This window comes from Podarcis gaigeae (assembly GCF_964106915.1).
Source record: "Podarcis gaigeae genome assembly, chromosome: 9".
In the NCBI taxonomy this organism is placed as follows: Eukaryota; Metazoa; Chordata; class Lepidosauria; order Squamata; family Lacertidae; genus Podarcis; species Podarcis gaigeae.
In genome coordinates, this window is record NC_139685.1 from 65,929,523 (window position 1) to 65,945,902 (window position 16,380).

The following is a 16,380-nucleotide window of genomic DNA, read 5'->3' on the forward strand; positions in this document are numbered from 1 at the left end:
ATCTTCTCTGTCTCTTCTAACTCCAGACTGACTTCTCAACAACTCTAACTCCTTCTAACTAACCTCTGTGCTTATACCTTATACAAGTTAACTCTGCCTCCTGGGTTCCCATTGGTTAGTCATTTTACAATTAGTTAACCCTTTCCCTATGAACCCAGTATGATGTCACACACATAGGAGGGCAAACACCACAGTCCCTTATTGCCCACCCATCTACCTCACCTTGCACCCTCTTGCTTTGTACTTACCAAGGGTTTGGTTTCGTCCTCATCTTTGAAGTAATAGAGCTGCTCCCCTTTAAGAACGAACCAGCGCGTGTGCCAAGTCTTCACAAAGCCTCCTTGCTTCCTCAGCCACCCACACTTAATGGCAACATGCCGTCCTTGGTTCAGCTGGGGACTCTCTGCAGAGCCATTGTGCTCTTCCATAATGAGGCTGGCAGACTCTCCTAGTTAGGGAAGAAGGAGGGGAGGTGGGAAAGAAGCTTTATTAGCTGATCTCCCATCACTTGTTAACAAACAGCAACAACACATAACGTTGGAAGATTCAGGAAAGATAAAAGAAAGGACTTCTTCAACACAGTGCAAAGCTAAACGACGGACCTTGCTCCCCCAGAAGGCAGGGGTGGCCCCCAGCTTATATGTCTTTAAAAGAGGATTAGACAAATTAATAGCCGACCGGGCTAGCAATGGCTACTAGCCATAATGGCTATGCTCTGCCTCCACCGTTGGAGAAAGCAATACTTCTGAATGCCAGTTACTGGATACCACAAGGCTGCTTGCAAAAAAATAATGAAAGCCACATAACAACGTTTAATTAATAAAAATAGGAATAAAGAAATCAAATGAAGACCAGAGGTCAACATTTCCTTGGCCTGTCCAGATCGTATAATTATTTTATTTCAAATTGGGGAAGGAGACTCATGTGCACCTTCAAAGGTGCTATGAAACAGATGGCTAAGGCTGATTCTTTCTTCTTTTTTTTTTAAAAAAAGGTTAGATGGGAGGCAATGGTTAGTTGAATATGTGTTTATTTTTCAGCAAAGCCCGTGGTCCTTTTTGAGGATTGCTTGGCATCCTTGATCTCTTACAATTAGAGCAAGCTTAGGTGTGCTTGTCTGTGCCATAGCTGCCAAGTTTTCCCTTTTCTTGTGAGGAATACTATTCGGAATAAGGGAATTTCCCTTTAAAAGGGGGAAACCTTGGCAACTATGGTCTGCGCCCCAAGTCCAAGCTGCAAGGTTTCTCTCTTAGGGTGGCCATGTATCCTTCTTTACAGAGAACAGCCCTCTCTTTGAATGGCTCACCAATCAAGTTGAGTTTATAAGGAACCACAAGAAAGCAGAATGTGGGTGATAAAGGTGCCCGTCAACAATTGTCCTGTTATATTTTCGAGTTTGAATGGATGGTTTTATTGTTTTAAGGTTTGCTGGATTATTTTTCTGTTTCTGTATTTTACCACTTTGATGGGTTTACGCTGTGAAGTGGTCTATACATTTTAATCGTGATAATAAAAATGATCCTCAGCATCAACATCATCATCATCACTATGCAGACACTCAGGCCACTTTATTGCACTCCCCCCTGTCTACTTCTACTGAACTCTAATATTTTTTCCCCTAAAAGTTTATTTATACATAATGCATTTTTATGCCATTCCAAGGCGTCTTTAAAGGATGCATTCCCTCTCTTTTCTTGGTGCGATGCATAATGTCTGTCTGTTCTTGAAGAAGGAAGGCTTTTGCATTTGCACTAACTCCTGCTGCCTCTTGGATGGCAAGCTGGAAGGTCATATGACGAGAGAGAGAGAGAGAGAGAGAGAGAGAGAGAGAGAGAGAGAGAGAGAGCGCCTCTCCATACCCATGGAAATGGAGGGGACAACACAGTAGCCTTGGCAGGCCTATGCACAATAGACTCCTGTGTATGTTGAGGGAAGCTTTCACAGAGGGTGGAAACAAATGCTGGGACGCCTGGGAGCACACAGCAAACATCTGTGAAATACTTTTAGTTCAGGAAGCCAGACTAAATTAAGAGGCTGAGGGTGGAGATGAAACCGGACACAATTCAGATGTGTAATGGACTTTTTGTGTGTGTGTGTCTAAATTCAAAGTCTCCAGATAGGACATGAATCTTCTTGGCTGCTTTTGCATCTTTGGCCTATGATCACCTGGACACACATCAAGGACAAATGCTTCATTGCTGCTTAAGAAGCTGAACAACAACAACAAAAGATTTGACTTTGATTTTAGCTTGCACGGACCTGAAAAGAATTCAAGATGCAGAAACGGTGTCCCCAAAAGTTCCAGAAACTGACCCCTGTAGGAGCAGAAGACAGTGCATATTTAAAGTCCCTATCCCATTTGTGACTATGCTAAGATTCTAAGCTATCTAGTCTCTTTGCCTTAATAAAGGTTTTGACTGCTGCAAAAGCATAGGGAAAGCAAGGCTGGCAAAAAAAGCTGAATGCCCTTCACTTTAATAATTCACGTATTTTGTAGCTGTGAATTGTTAAAATTAAGGGCATCCATTTATACTTGCAAAATACATGTATATTTATTTAAGCTGGGAAGCAACAAGCGCTAGGTTTCGAGGCAGGAAATTAAGTTGGTCAGTGACTTATGAGTGGATGTTGTTTCCTCGGTTAGAAATCTTATCTAGGCAGAAAACTTTACTGCAGGTTTGGGGATAAGGCTTAATACCAGGGATGCAGAACCGGTGGTTCTCCAGACGTTCCTGGACTCCAACTCCCATCAGTCATCATGACTGATTGTCAAGGATGATGGGAATCTGGAGGGCCAGAGGTTCCCTATCCTTGGTTAGGGAATTTTGTGAAAGTGAAATGTAATAAACTGTAAAATTCTTTCAACAGCCTAATACGTACCGTATTTTTCGCTCTATAGGACACACTTTTTCCCCTCCAAAAATTAAGGAGAAATGTGTGTGCGTCCTATGGAGTGAATGCAGGCTCCTTGGCTCCAGCAATAGCAAGCAAAGCCTCTGAAGCACAGAGGGAGCGCTCCCTCCTCGCTCCTGAGGCTTTGCGTTGCTTTCACTGAAGCCTGGAGAGAGAGAGGGGTCGGTGCTTCAGGCAGCTATCCCTGAAGCCTTTGGAGCGCAGCGGGAACTTGCACTGCGCTCCGAAGGCTTTGGGTTCCTTTTGCTGAAGCCGAGAGAGCAAGACTCTCCCAGCTTCTGCAGAGAAAGAGAGCTGCGCAGCGCCCCTTCAGTGAAGCGGGAGGAGAAATGGAAGGGGCTCTGTTTCTCCTGCCGCTTCGCTGAAGGGGCGCTGAGCAGAGAGGGGGAGAATTTTTTTTCTTGTTCTCCCCCTCTAAAACAAGGTGCGTCCTATATAGCGAAAAATACTGTAAATATTTTTCTGCATTCAAAAACATGAACAGCTGGTCAATATTATTTAGTCCAGTTAACTACCACTATATAGTGGCAGCAGCCACTATTTATTCCCCCCCCCCCACTAGTCTTGTACCTGGTTTATCTGATTTCATCATCTTCGCCATGGCCAAGTTATCTATTACTTTTGAAAACATTTCCTAAACCAAAGCAAATGTTTCACAAACCTGAGCAGAAGCAACTAGCAATTACTTTGATGCACTGCAAGGCAGTATTGAAAGTTTGGGCCCCAATGAAGCACGGCGAAGACCTGCCTGTTCCAAGAACTTTAATTTAATTATATCTTCTAAAAGATAAGCCATCAGATATTCTTTCTAATGAGACTGGTGGAGGCAGTCTTTGAAACTATATAAAACCTCCATACCCACCCACACCCCAGTATCGGCTTCCACAATAAATAATGTCCTAATACAAGTTAAGCTCCTGATTTAAACACATTCAATTGCAAAGGGTGTTTTATACTTCAGGTTTGAGTGTTGCATGAGAGCAGTGAAACTAATTCTGAAGGTGTTCTTCCCCTTATGCATAAGCATGTGCTAGAGCAGGCCTGAGCAATGACAAACCTAGACAGCATCCTAGACAGCATCTTAAAAAGCAGAGACATCACCTTGCCACCAAAGTCCGTATTGTTAAAGCTATGGTTTTCCCAGTAGTGATGTATGGAAGTGAGAGCTGGACCATAAAGAAGGCTGATAGCCGAAGAATTGATGCTTTTGAATTATGGTGCTGGAGGAAACTCTTGAGAGTCCCATGGACTGCAAGAAGATCAAACCTATCCATTCTGAAGGAAATCAGACCTGAGTGCTCACTAGAAGGACAGATCCTGAAGCTGAGGCTCCAATACTTTGGCCACCTCATGAGAAGAGAAGACTCCCTGGAAAAGACCCTGATGTTGGGAAAGATTGAGGGCACAAGGAGAAGGGGACGACAGAGGACGAGATGGTTGGACAATGTTCTCGAAGTTACCAGCATGAGTTTGACCAAACTGCAGGAGGCAGTGGAAGACAGGAGTGCCTGGTGTGCTCTGGTCCATGGGGTCACGAAGAGTCGGACATGACTTAACGACTAAACGACTAAACAACAACAACAACAGAGCAGGCCTGGGTGTCACAGACTGGTTGGACGCAGAGGAATAGTGGGAGGAACCAGCTGGGGAACCCCTAAGAGTAGAAGACTCACAGCCAGGGGAATGGTGGTGAGTGATCAGAGGGAGCAGATTGGGAAGAGGTGTTGGAAGCTGAAGAGGTAACAGGGCTTAGTGAGAGGGGAGAGTCTGTGGCAGTGATAAGTCCAGACTCAGAGCAAGAAGCTGAAGCAGGAGAGCAAGCAGGCCCAGGGGCAGAGATGAGTCTGGCTGGTGAAGAGTCATGGGTGTCTCTCCCTCCTGCTGCAAGCTCCTCTCCCCCTAGTGTCCCAGAACCAGGAGAGGTATGAAGAGAGCAGTAGAGAAGTCAGCTTCATGCAGGCACAGTCTCCAATTGCTTGGGGAAAACCCTGCAGAGGAGGGGATGTATGCAGCTGTGGAGATGTGGAGACCTTTTGTCTCAGCAACTGCTTTATGGGGGCAAGACCTACCAAGGATGAGTTGCTGTGCTCATTAGGCCTGATACTCCTGTGCAGATCCTGTTTTTGCTAGTAAATACTTAACTCCAACTTGCTCAGTGTGGTTTACTGGTGGCTTGCTCCTGTCCCTGGGGGGAAACCTGCAGTCCTCCATAAGTTCTTGGACTACAGCTCCTGTCATCCCTGTCCACTGGCCATGTTGTCTGGGGCTTATGGGTACTGGAGTCCAACATCATCTGCAGGGTACCACTGTGCTAGAAGAATTTTCTGCTCCTCCAAGCATTTGATTGCATCAGATTTCTTTCAATCCAAACCAATTACATTCCCTTAAAAGCAATAAAGGAATACTGAAAGCACTTCTGTACATAGTAGCCAATTGTCTATACAGCTTGACTCAAACAAAAGCTATCTTTTCATCATGGAATGGGTAGTTGCTTTGCTTCTGGAATGAAAGGGTTTTAAATGCACACAAAGTGACTTCTAAGGTCTCTATTTATTCACTTCTGTATGGAGCCGTAATACTTTGGAACTAGTTCAATAAAGGGGGAAATATGTCACCATGGAAAGACATCTATTTATTGACTTTTATTGGCTTTGGGGAAAAGGTCCACAGGCAGGATCAAAATAATGTTTCCAAGACATCAAAGTCTTGCTGAAACAGAACAATTTAGATTCAGCTTCTGCCAGAGCTGTGTCACAGATGTTTCCAACAGAAGGAAACAGGGCAAAAACTTAGCAAAACATCTATGGAAAACTCAGATTCTGCCAATTTCCAGAATCAAATTTAGAAAACCAGTTTCCTTATAGGACATGTATACATTCTAATAAGATGTATAGCCAAACAAGAAAAGAAAAATAGAGTGAAACAAAGCAAGGAATGAAACAAAAAGAGCAAACAAACAAACAAACAAACAAACAAACAAACTCCTCATTTGCCATTTTAATGCCCATTCACCTAGTTTGGAGAGATCCTTTGAACCACCATCATGGCAGCAGTCTCCACGCCAACCATCACAAATTTGTCGCCATATCTGAAATGAGGCTACACTTGTAGATATGTAGGCTAAGTTCACAAAGGCACAAATATCACATTGGCTGCTCCTCTGACCCTGCCCTTCACTGCTATATCATAGCTGTCAACTTTTCCCTTTCCTTGCGAGGAATCCTATTTGGAATAAGGGAATTTCCCTTAAAAAGGGAAAAACGTTGACAGCTATGTGCTATATACTTGATGATCTGCAGTCAGGACCACTTTAAAAAGCTTGCAGGTACCTGCATTTCCTTCCACCCATCCTTTGCTACCTTTCCTCCTTCTCTTCACTTCTCTCCACCCTGTCTGCAAACTTAAGAAGAGCTTGATGGATCAAGGCCAATGGCCCACCTGGTCCAGCATCATCTTCCCAAAGTGGCCAAAAAGATGGCCATGGCAAGCTGGCAAGCAGCACCTGAGTGCAACAGTGCTCTCCCTACCTGTGATTCCAAGCAAATTGCTGTTCAAAAGCATATTGCCCCCAGAAATTGGAGACAGAACAGAGCCATCATGACCAGTAGCCACTGATAGCTTTGTCCTCCATAAATGTGTCCAATCCTCTCTTAAAGCCATCCAGGTTTATTGACATCCGTTCAGATTGTAAGTTCCTCAGGGCAGAGAGCTGCCTTTTCTGTCTGCTTCCCTGCAGTGCCTCCCTCACTGATGTTATGCATTAGGAAAAGGAAAGGAAAGCAGGTGAGATCTTGACCTGACACTGCTTGATCCTCTCTCCTCTACCATTGCCAATAAGGAAAGCTAATTGGAGCTACTGCTTTTTAAAGATCCCAGAGGATAGATAAATGCGTTTATTTTCCTATTTAAAACAAGGGAGAGGGAGAAATGAGCTCACTGTCATGAGGCAGAAAACCTGATACGAACCAAAAAGAAAAAGAAAGAAAAGGAAAGAAACAGGCTCTGTGAGACTTTTGGCTGCTGGGGAGGGAAGGAAATGCGATGGTTGTTGCCTGCATTAAGCACCAAATTAGTGTCATCCTCACGACGAGTGCTGCCCCTGGCAAAACCTCACTCCTGGGAACAATGTGGGAGCACTGAAAGCTTTAATTATCAGGCACGGCAATACACTTTCCAGAGGTCATGCTTCCGACTGCCGATCGCAGGGGGAGTCTGACAAGCGGGTTGTAATGGGGGCGTCAAAAGAAGCGGCCCCTGCAGCTCTGCAGCTTATCACTACTTAGAACATGAATGCACGTGTCTTCTTGTATACCTGGGAGGCAGCAGTCCTATTGTGCTAAATGCATTTCACATTGGAACTTGGAAAACTGCTTCATACCAAACCAGACCACTGATCCATCTACTTCAGAAATGTCTTATCTACACCAACTGGAAGTAGATCCCAAGAGTTTCAACAGGTGTATTTCTCAAACCTGGGAAAGCTGCCCCCTGCAGGCTTCCCTCAATTAAAAAGCCAGACCTTCCAAGTGTCCCTGTTTTCCAGAGACAGTCCTGTATTTACAGAAGCCAGTTTCTGATTTGATCCCAGAATGTCCCACTTTTCCTTAAAGGTAAAGACCCCGGACCATTAGGTCCAGTCGTGGCCGACTCTGGGGTTGCGGCGCTCATCTCGCTTTATTGGCCGAGGGAGCCGGCGTACAGCTTCCGGGTCATGTGGCCAGCATGACTAAGCCTCTTCTGGCGAACCAGAGCAGTGCATTGGAAACGCTGTTTACCTTCCCGCTGGAGTGGTACCTATTTATCTACTTGCACTTTGACGTGCTTTTGAACTGCTAGGTTGGCAGGAGCAGGGACCGAGCAACGAGAGCTCACCCCATCGCTGGGATTCGAACCGCCAACCTTCTGATCGACAAGTCCTAGGCTCTGTGGTTTAACCCACAGTGCCACCCACGTCCCCCACTTTTCCTTAGGACAACCCTATTTCCACTGGAGAAATGTGGAAGGGTATGGAATAGGACGTCTCTATTTTCATCAGAGAAATGTTGGAGGGTATAAAAATGCTTAAAAGCAACAAGAAAAAAGATGAGCAGCCCAAACAGGGCCCCTGCATTTTTCTGCCAATGCAGGTATTAATTCGCCACTAGACTGCAGGTCTTGGATTGAGCACCAGTGACCCTGACCTCTAAACGTCTCTAGTTTAAAACCAAAATCCCACCCAGGCTCAGTATAAGAAATTAGTCTGAGAGGATGTGTGGCATGTACAAAGAGGCTGCCTAAATATGCCAGACACTCAGATGACTGCTGCAGTATCTGGTTGCTACCGTAATATAAATAATTAGCTGGAAAAACAGTCTGTAACTAAGAGCTTATTCCCATTATATCCCCCAAGCAGTTCTGACTGCTGTAAATGTCAACGGTAGCCTGGTGAGATGCTTAGATTTGAGGTTCATAAAGTATGCTAATTGTTAAATGAAAATCTGTACTTTTTACCTTCCGAAACAAGTTGGATAAGGTTGGCACAGCCAGCACTTGACAGAGTCAAACACTGTGCTGATATGAGTTTGTTGTTGCTGTTGCTTCCTCTTCAAGCATTTTGGAGTCCGCCCAAAGTCCTCAAAAGCAAATGTGGGTCATTCTTGGAGGGAGCCGGCTAGTAAGTGCTATTACTTTGTAGCTGACATTTCAGTCTCGTTCCTAGGAAAGCATGATCACTTGTTTTCCTGGAAATACCAGGCAGAAAAGTAATACAAGGAACAAAAACTTTCCTTTGTACTTAAAAAGCGGGAGTATCTGCTAGGTTACCTTGGATAACGCTAGTGAAATAGCAGCATGCATTCAATTTTATGTCAGGTTCATTGATGAATTTACATCGCCTAAGCAAAAGCCATACATGCTTTCCTCTTCTTTCCCTTTCCCTTGTACTATTTCTCTATCTCCTTCTAAGAATAGACAAATTTGGGGTTCTCTCTGTTACTTATTTTTCTAGTCTTCAGTTTACCACATTTCCACACCAGTCTGCAATTCTTCTTTAACCTGTTTATTTACAAATTTCTAAACTGCCTTATAATGTGAAGCCACCAGGATAAAAATAAGATACACTACAAACAGTTGGAGGAGAGGAAAAGAAAACAGAAAACCTGTTTTGGAGGTGGAATGGGGTCTCCTGAAAGGAGTGGCTGGAACCCTGAACAAGAGCATTCTGTGCTGCAACCTTTTGTTGCACTTCCCACTTAGAGAACTCTATGGGTCACACACCACATTTGAACATTTTTTGTCTGGTTAACCCGCCTACAGCAGATTAGGCGCCGGGAGCACTTTTGTGGGAGATGCTAAAATCACTCCATTAAGTTTCTAGAGCTTCTGCAGCAAACCTCTTATCATCCTGCACTATTCATGTTCTATTTAATGTTAAAGTTTTCATACTTCTTTTGAACTCATTTTGCACTGTCTCAGCACTGGAGAGGTCATGCCACAAGAAAAATAGTCCATATGCTTCTGTCTCTCTCTGGGGGTAAATGGCAATTAGCGAGCGACATTGTTCATCTTCAAGCACGCCTTAGTTCACAGCAACAGGAAAATGTGCTCAGAAGATAACTTATATGAAACAGCACATTGCCAGGAACTATTATCCAAATTAAAAATGGCTGCTGCCCGTATCACAAATGGCATCAAGCATATTCACACATTCAAAAAGGGGGCTAAAACCATCTTCGCAGTGTACCTTAGATGAAAATGAGACAATGATCCTCAAGATATACAGTCACAGGCATATAAATATTAGCCTCTCCCCATCTGGTACCCGCCATATGTTTTGGACTACAACTCCCATCAGCACCAGGCAGAAAGGCCCTGTCACGAGCTCAGCCTACACTCGAGTAGGACCCTGGCAGAGACACATGCCCGACTGGCATGTTCTCTCCCTCCTGGTCTTTCATTTGGGAACTTCAAAAGCTTTCCTCAGCCTGAACATCACAGTGACCGATGCCAACCAACACCGGCACACTTAGGGATTTGCAGAGTCTTCGCAGCATATGCGTGACAGGCCTCAGCAACTCAGCATTTTGGCTAATCTACTTTATTTACATATAAACACACATGGAGCACTGCAACATGGCTCCCTCTCTCTCTAGCATCAGACAGCAAAGAGAAAAGGAACAAAGGGCAATAGTCCCACTTCGCGGAACACAGTAACACAAACATCCTGTCTCCGTCACTTCCCATTCTGTGGAGTCAAAACATACACCGTCATGTGATAGACAACATTCCCATGACTGCAATCATGGAGCAGGAATTCTAACAGGAGCAGGAATTCTAACAGGCCCATGCTCATGGATGACGGGGGTTGTAGTTCACAACCACCACCACCACTGAAATTAGACATAAAATGTGTATTCTGTGATAATAGGAGGCTTTCCCCAAGCCTGGTTGTTGAGGGTGGGGGAAGCATGTGTGTGGTTGTGCCATGCATTTGTATAGAGGGTTTCAGTGTGTGCATGTTTCTTAGTTTAGTGTCTCTGGTTAGCAGATGTACTCATGGGCCTCAAAAGTTTGGTGACCTCTGGATAGTCTATTCCTGTCCTCCTTTGTGGGGAAGAGTGGAAGAGAAATGTCACAGCTGTGAAGAGGCCTAGCTTCCATGTAATTGGCTAAAAGCTGCCATGTTTATGATGCTAGAGATTTTCACTAAAAATCCATTTCCCATCACTTCATAAAATCTGTGCCTTCAAAAGCAGAAAGCTACATTCAGCAAGCCCCCATCAAATCAGTTGTGATTGATGCAGGTTTCAAACATATGGCAAAAGAGTCTTCAGCCTGCAACGTGGATACTGAAAGAAACAATTGTGTTGGCTGAACTCTAACATTTCAGCACTGGAGAAGCCGAAATCACAGAATGAGACACAACACCCAAGAGCTAATTGCTGTGAATATGGCTTGGAAAAGCTGTTCTTTATTATTTTTCCTGAGTGTACTCTCCTCCTCCAGAGATCAGTTAAAACTGGACTTTGCACTGAAAATCGCAGAGATTTGATAAAATAAGACATGTGGGTTTTTAAACATGTCCTAGTACTGAGCCCTACCTTTTACAGAACATCTGTGCAAAGCAAATAAATAAAAACGAAGATCTGTGCTTTGTACATGACCGTCAGACCCTATGAGATCCTCAATTGTGTTAATGCTGCTGGCAATGGTGTGCTGCTGTTTCCATCACCCCAGCCAAATTCTCCCACAATCTTCAGCTCTGTTCTACCCTTCTCTGAGCCCGTGCGTTATATACCAGAGATTTCCTGTTCTCAGCTCACGCTAGCTGAGGAAGATTTCAGCAGATACAGAGTCCAAATGGACATTTCACCCCCATTCTTCCCAAATCATGCAGCTGGTAGATAAGATTTCTCTCTCTCTCTCTCTTCATAATGGGGTATCTACCAAGGACCCATGACCCAGCAGGGGGCCCAAGGATGGGAGCCTCCTGGACCTGCTCCAGTAATAATAATAATAATAATAATAATAATTTATTTATACCCCACCCTCCCCAGCCAGAGCCGGGCTCAGGGCGGCTAACACCAGTAAAAATACAATACAGTGGTACCTCGGGTTACATACACTTCAGGTTACATACGCTTCAGGTTACAGACTTCGCTAACCCAGAAATAGTACCTCGGGTTAAGAATTTTACTTCAGGATGAGAACAGAAATTGTGCTCCGGCGGCGCGGCAGCAGCAGGAGTCCCCATTAGCTAAAGTGGTGCTTCAGGTTAAGAACAGTTTCAGGTTAAGAACGGACCTCCAGAACGAATTAACCCCAGAGTCGGCCACGACTGGACCTAATGGTCAGGGGTCCCTTTACCTTTACCTATCTTCACTTTCACCAGCTTCTCAGGCCAAGTTCCAGCTAGTGGCAAGCTCATCTCTGCATTTTCTTTCCATTTACTAACACCAGCAATTCAAGTCTTATTACCGCCTACAAGTTTCAATAGTTGACATGAAAGCTTGAGAAATCCAGTGTAGTAAAGGACTGTCTTACCCCGGAAAAGCTTCACTCTGTCATCCTACCATTTTTAAAACCTAAAAACCAAAATCCCAACCCAGCATCTTTAATCCATGTGGCCCATTCAGCCCACTGAGAGGTGCACAGCTGGTGATATAGCCTCTGAATGCAAATTCCCTGCATTGATGGTTGGAGGTCTCACCGCTGACATAAAATAATTAAATGAACAAAACAGTGTGAAGAATATGTCTAATGTAACCTTGCTTGCATTACCGAGCTGGCTTTTTATTTAACTAATAATTTACAGTGCAGAATCTCTGCACATCCCAGCCAGAGCAATTTGTCATCTTCTTTTTACATGTCTTATTAGCATGGAAGAACTGTGTTAATATAGCACACAGTTTCTCTTTGGCTCATTTCAGCCCATTTTGGCACACGTTCCTGCTTAGAAATCCCAGGGCGTTAAGCGCGGCTGGACACAAAAGCACTTTCATCCTGTTTTATCTAACTCCTTGACTCGGCAGCATTGAAACCTTTGGAATTCTTCAATTACCCTGTATGCATCCACATGCTAGATCAGGGGTGGGGAGCCACAGATCCAGGGGCCCAAAAGCAGCCTTCAAGCCCTCTCTATCTGGACCTTGGAACTCTCCACAGGCCACACCCTCCTCAGGCCACGCCCCTCTCTAGGCCACACCTTTCAGCAATGCTGCAGCACACCCTCTTAAGTGCTTGGGCCTGGTTGCAATGTGTCCTTGATCTGTCAGAACCATCTAATATACTACAGTGGTACCTCAGGTTAAGAACTTAATTCATTCTGGAGGTCTGTTCTTAACCTGAAACTGTTCTTAACCTGAAGCACCACAATAATAATAATAATAATAATAATAATAATAATAATAATAATAATAATATATTTATACCCCGCCCATCTGGCTGAGTTTCCCCAGCCACTCTGGGCAGCTTCCAGTCAAGTGTTAAAAACAATACAGCATTAAATATTAAAAACTTCCCTAAACAGGGCTGCCTTCAGATGTCTTTTAAAGAGAAGATAGCTGCTTATTTCCTTCACATCTGAAGGGAGGGCATTCCACAGGGCGGGTGCCATTACCAAGAAGGCCTTCTGTCTGGTTCCGTGTAATTTGGCTTCTTGCAGTGAGGGAACCGCCAGAAGGCCCTCGGTGCTGGACCTCAGTGTCCGGGCTGAACGATGGGGGTGGAGACGCTCCTTCAGGTATACAGGGCCGAGGCTGTTTAGGGCTTTAAAGGTCAGCACCAACACTTCAAATTGTGCTCAGAAACATACGTTTCCGAGCACCACTTTAGCTAATGGGGCCTCCTGCTGCTGCTGCATCGCCGCTGCACACTTTCTGTTCTCATCCTGAAGCAAAGTTCTTAACCCAAGGTAATATTTCTGGGTTAGCGGAGTCTGTAACCTGAAGTGTATGTAACCTGAAGCGTATGTAACCCAAGGTACCATTGTACTGGAACGGGGAGACCTAGGTTCAGATCCCTGCTGAGCCAGTGAAGCTCAATGGGTGTCCTTTGGCCAGTCACTCTGCCTCTCAGTCTAATAACTGAAAGGAGAAAAATAGTGTGGGTGGGGAGAAGCGTGTACACTGCCTGAATATGCTTGAAGGTAAGGCAGGTTATAAATGCAATGTGGACAGTACACAAACATCTGTATGACATGTGAGAAGAGGCATCTTTGTGCAGGTAGTGGAGGGCTTCCTCATCATAGCAGCTCGGTGCTGAAATATTAGAGAAATAATATTTTCCAGATCTCTCTGTTCTTCAGAGATCAGTCTGAAGAGCAGAGTTGTGGTGCCAGTCCCTGGTGCAGGCCTAATTTTCTCCTTAAATGAGCCAGGCTGTTTTATGGCAAGCTTCTTCTTGGCAGCAACCTATTGCTTGCACGCACACGCACGTACACACACACACTCCTGCATAATAAAACCTTCCATTCAGAGCTGAGGCACTTGTGAGCTCAGTCTGAGTGCTCAGGGCATTGCAGAAGCTGATCTGACAAATGAATTAATGTTGGTGGAGCAGGAAGCCCAACCTTACAGTCGCCAACGCGATCAGTGGAAAGGAAAGAGTGATGACCGATGGTTCAGGGATGAGAAAAGAGGGCAACAGGAGTGTATATTCACTATGTATTAAATAAGGAACTGAACTGAAATGGGTCTCTTTCTGTTCATGGCCTTTGTGGAACAATATAACAGATGGGTGGGATGAAATGGACTCCTGACGAGATGGAGGTGCTGCTAGTGGCTGCTTCTTGTGTCTGGCAATTGGATGAGTAACCCCAGATCCACCATTGACATTGGAGGCCCAGGTGGCTTCGGTGGCAAAGGGTGCATGTTTCCAACTATGCCTAGTTTGCCAGCTTGGTTTGCCAGCTATGACCAATGTTGGACCAGAAAGCCTTGCCATAGAAATCCATGCTTTTGAAACCTCACGTAGAATTCTCTGTGGCAAAATGCTCTGTGGCAGGAGTGCCCTTGAAGACGGTCTGAAAACTGCAGCCAGTGCAGAATCTGACCACTAGAGTTCCAGCTTGGTGCAGCCATGCAGAATGGTATAGCAATGTTTCTTCAGGGCCAACACTGGTCGTCTGAACGTTGCCAAGCCCAGTACAAGTTAGTGATGTTGGTAAATATAGCCCTGAATGACTTGGAACCCCAATACATCTTCCTATATCAGGCCCTAAGATTAGCGGGGGGGGGGCACTATTTCTGCAGAATTCCCTTCTCCTGGAAGCCTGGGTGGCCCCTACTCTAGTGGGCTTTTTGTATGTAAGGACACATCTATTCACCCAGACCATTAATGGAAATTGATGTCCTGAGGCTCAGCTCAGTTATGATGTCTGCTGCAGCATTTATATATCATGCAAGAAGTGCTGAATGGAAGGAGGAAGAAGAGTGGCAATGCACAGGTCAAGATAAGCTTTCCTTCCATTTTTGGGTTCCATGCTCTGGTGTGAACCAACTGACTCGCACCACAGCACAGAACCAAAAAATTTGTGTCTTTTGGTCCCAAACTCTGGTTGCGGCCAGGGCATGAGAGCCAAAACAGGAATTCTGGATTGGGATCAGAAGCATGTGTGTCTTCTATCAATCCAGGATGTCCTGCTTAAAACAGGACACTTGGGGGGTCTGCATTTGGCCCCTAGGCTGAGGTTCCCCTTACCTAGTTTAAAAGGTAAAGGTAAAGGACCCCTGGGTGGTTAAGTCCAGTCAAAGGCAACTATGGGGTTGCAGCGCTCATCTCGCTTTCAGACCGAGGAAGCCAGCGTTTGTCCACAGACAGCTCTCCATGTCATGTGGCCAGCAAGACTAAACTGCTTCTGGCACAACGGAACACCGTGACGGAAACCAGAGCGCACGGATACGCCGTTTACCTTCCTGCAACAGTGGTACCTATTTATCTACTTGCACTGGCGTGCTTTCAAACTGCTAGGTTGACAGGAGCTGGGACAGAGCAATGGGAGCTCACTCGGTTGTGGGGTTTCAAACCACTGACCTTCTGATCAGCAAAGCTCAGTCGTTTAGTCCACAGTGCCACCCGCGTCCTATCTACCTAGTTTACATGCACAGGAACAACCACAGATATGTGTTAATTCCCACTGTCATGTTAAGTCTCACTCTCAGGAAGTGTCGTATGGAACAGACCACCCTCTAGGGTTTGCAATTTTTCTTTTTCATTATCCCATTCCATTCATTTGTCACTTTCATTTTCTTTCTCTCGCGAACAGATGATGGGACTGCAAAAAAACTTTTCGTACTCAGATCTTAACTGTTGGAAAAAAGAGGCATACCTTCAGACACCTTGGGCTCACACCAGCTCAACAACGTTCGGGTCCTGGTATTTGCTTTTTGAAATATGGCAACCCTAACACTGGGACCATGAATTTAGTTTGGAAGCAAATTGTCAACCAGGGAAAATCATAAGATATTGTGGTGCTCATAAAGAACCCTGAATGAGTTCCACTGGGCTAGCTCCACCAGTGAACTTCCAAACATGCAAAGAACAGCTCCCTTCCTGAACCACCTTTTGGATTTTGCCAGCAAGGCAGGAGTGGAGCACCAGGACTGTGATGCTCCCAGCACTGCGAGTCACTTCAGAAGCTGAAGGTACTGAAATGCACACGAGTCAGGAGAATCAGTAGAGTCACACTCTCCCACCTCTCTCCTAAATGTAGGTTTTGCAACGGGGCAACCAAAGCTGTCTCAGTACAGAACCCTGCCCTAAAGCTGCTCTGAAATTGATCTAGATAAACTGTTTAATCCAGAAATGACTGCTCAACCACCACTGTTCAATTATTATAACCAAGAATGGAAGACGGGGCACAGGCCTATAATATCCCAGATCATGGGCATCAAAAGAAGGCTTCTTCAAGAGTGGCCTTATCACTGCTTCCTTCAGAAGGGGCTGGCCCAAGATGTTTCGCTGCCTGAGTCAAAGGACATGATGGCACTT

The 16,380-nt window shown here is 45.1% G+C and overlaps 1 protein-coding gene across 4 annotated transcripts in view; it reads right to left on the reverse strand.

Moving 5' to 3' along the window:
* The window catches only part of ARHGAP24 (Rho GTPase activating protein 24), a 415,266-nt gene that overhangs the window by 263,395 nt on the left and 135,491 nt on the right, over window positions 1-16,380 (reverse strand). For all 4 annotated transcript variants that reach the window (XM_083756498.1, XM_083756499.1, XM_083756500.1 and 1 more), the window contains one exon: window positions 249-448. In XM_083756498.1, coding sequence (XP_083612624.1) covers window positions 249-448 — 200 coding nt within the window. The remainder of the gene's footprint in view (window positions 1-248; window positions 449-16,380) is intronic.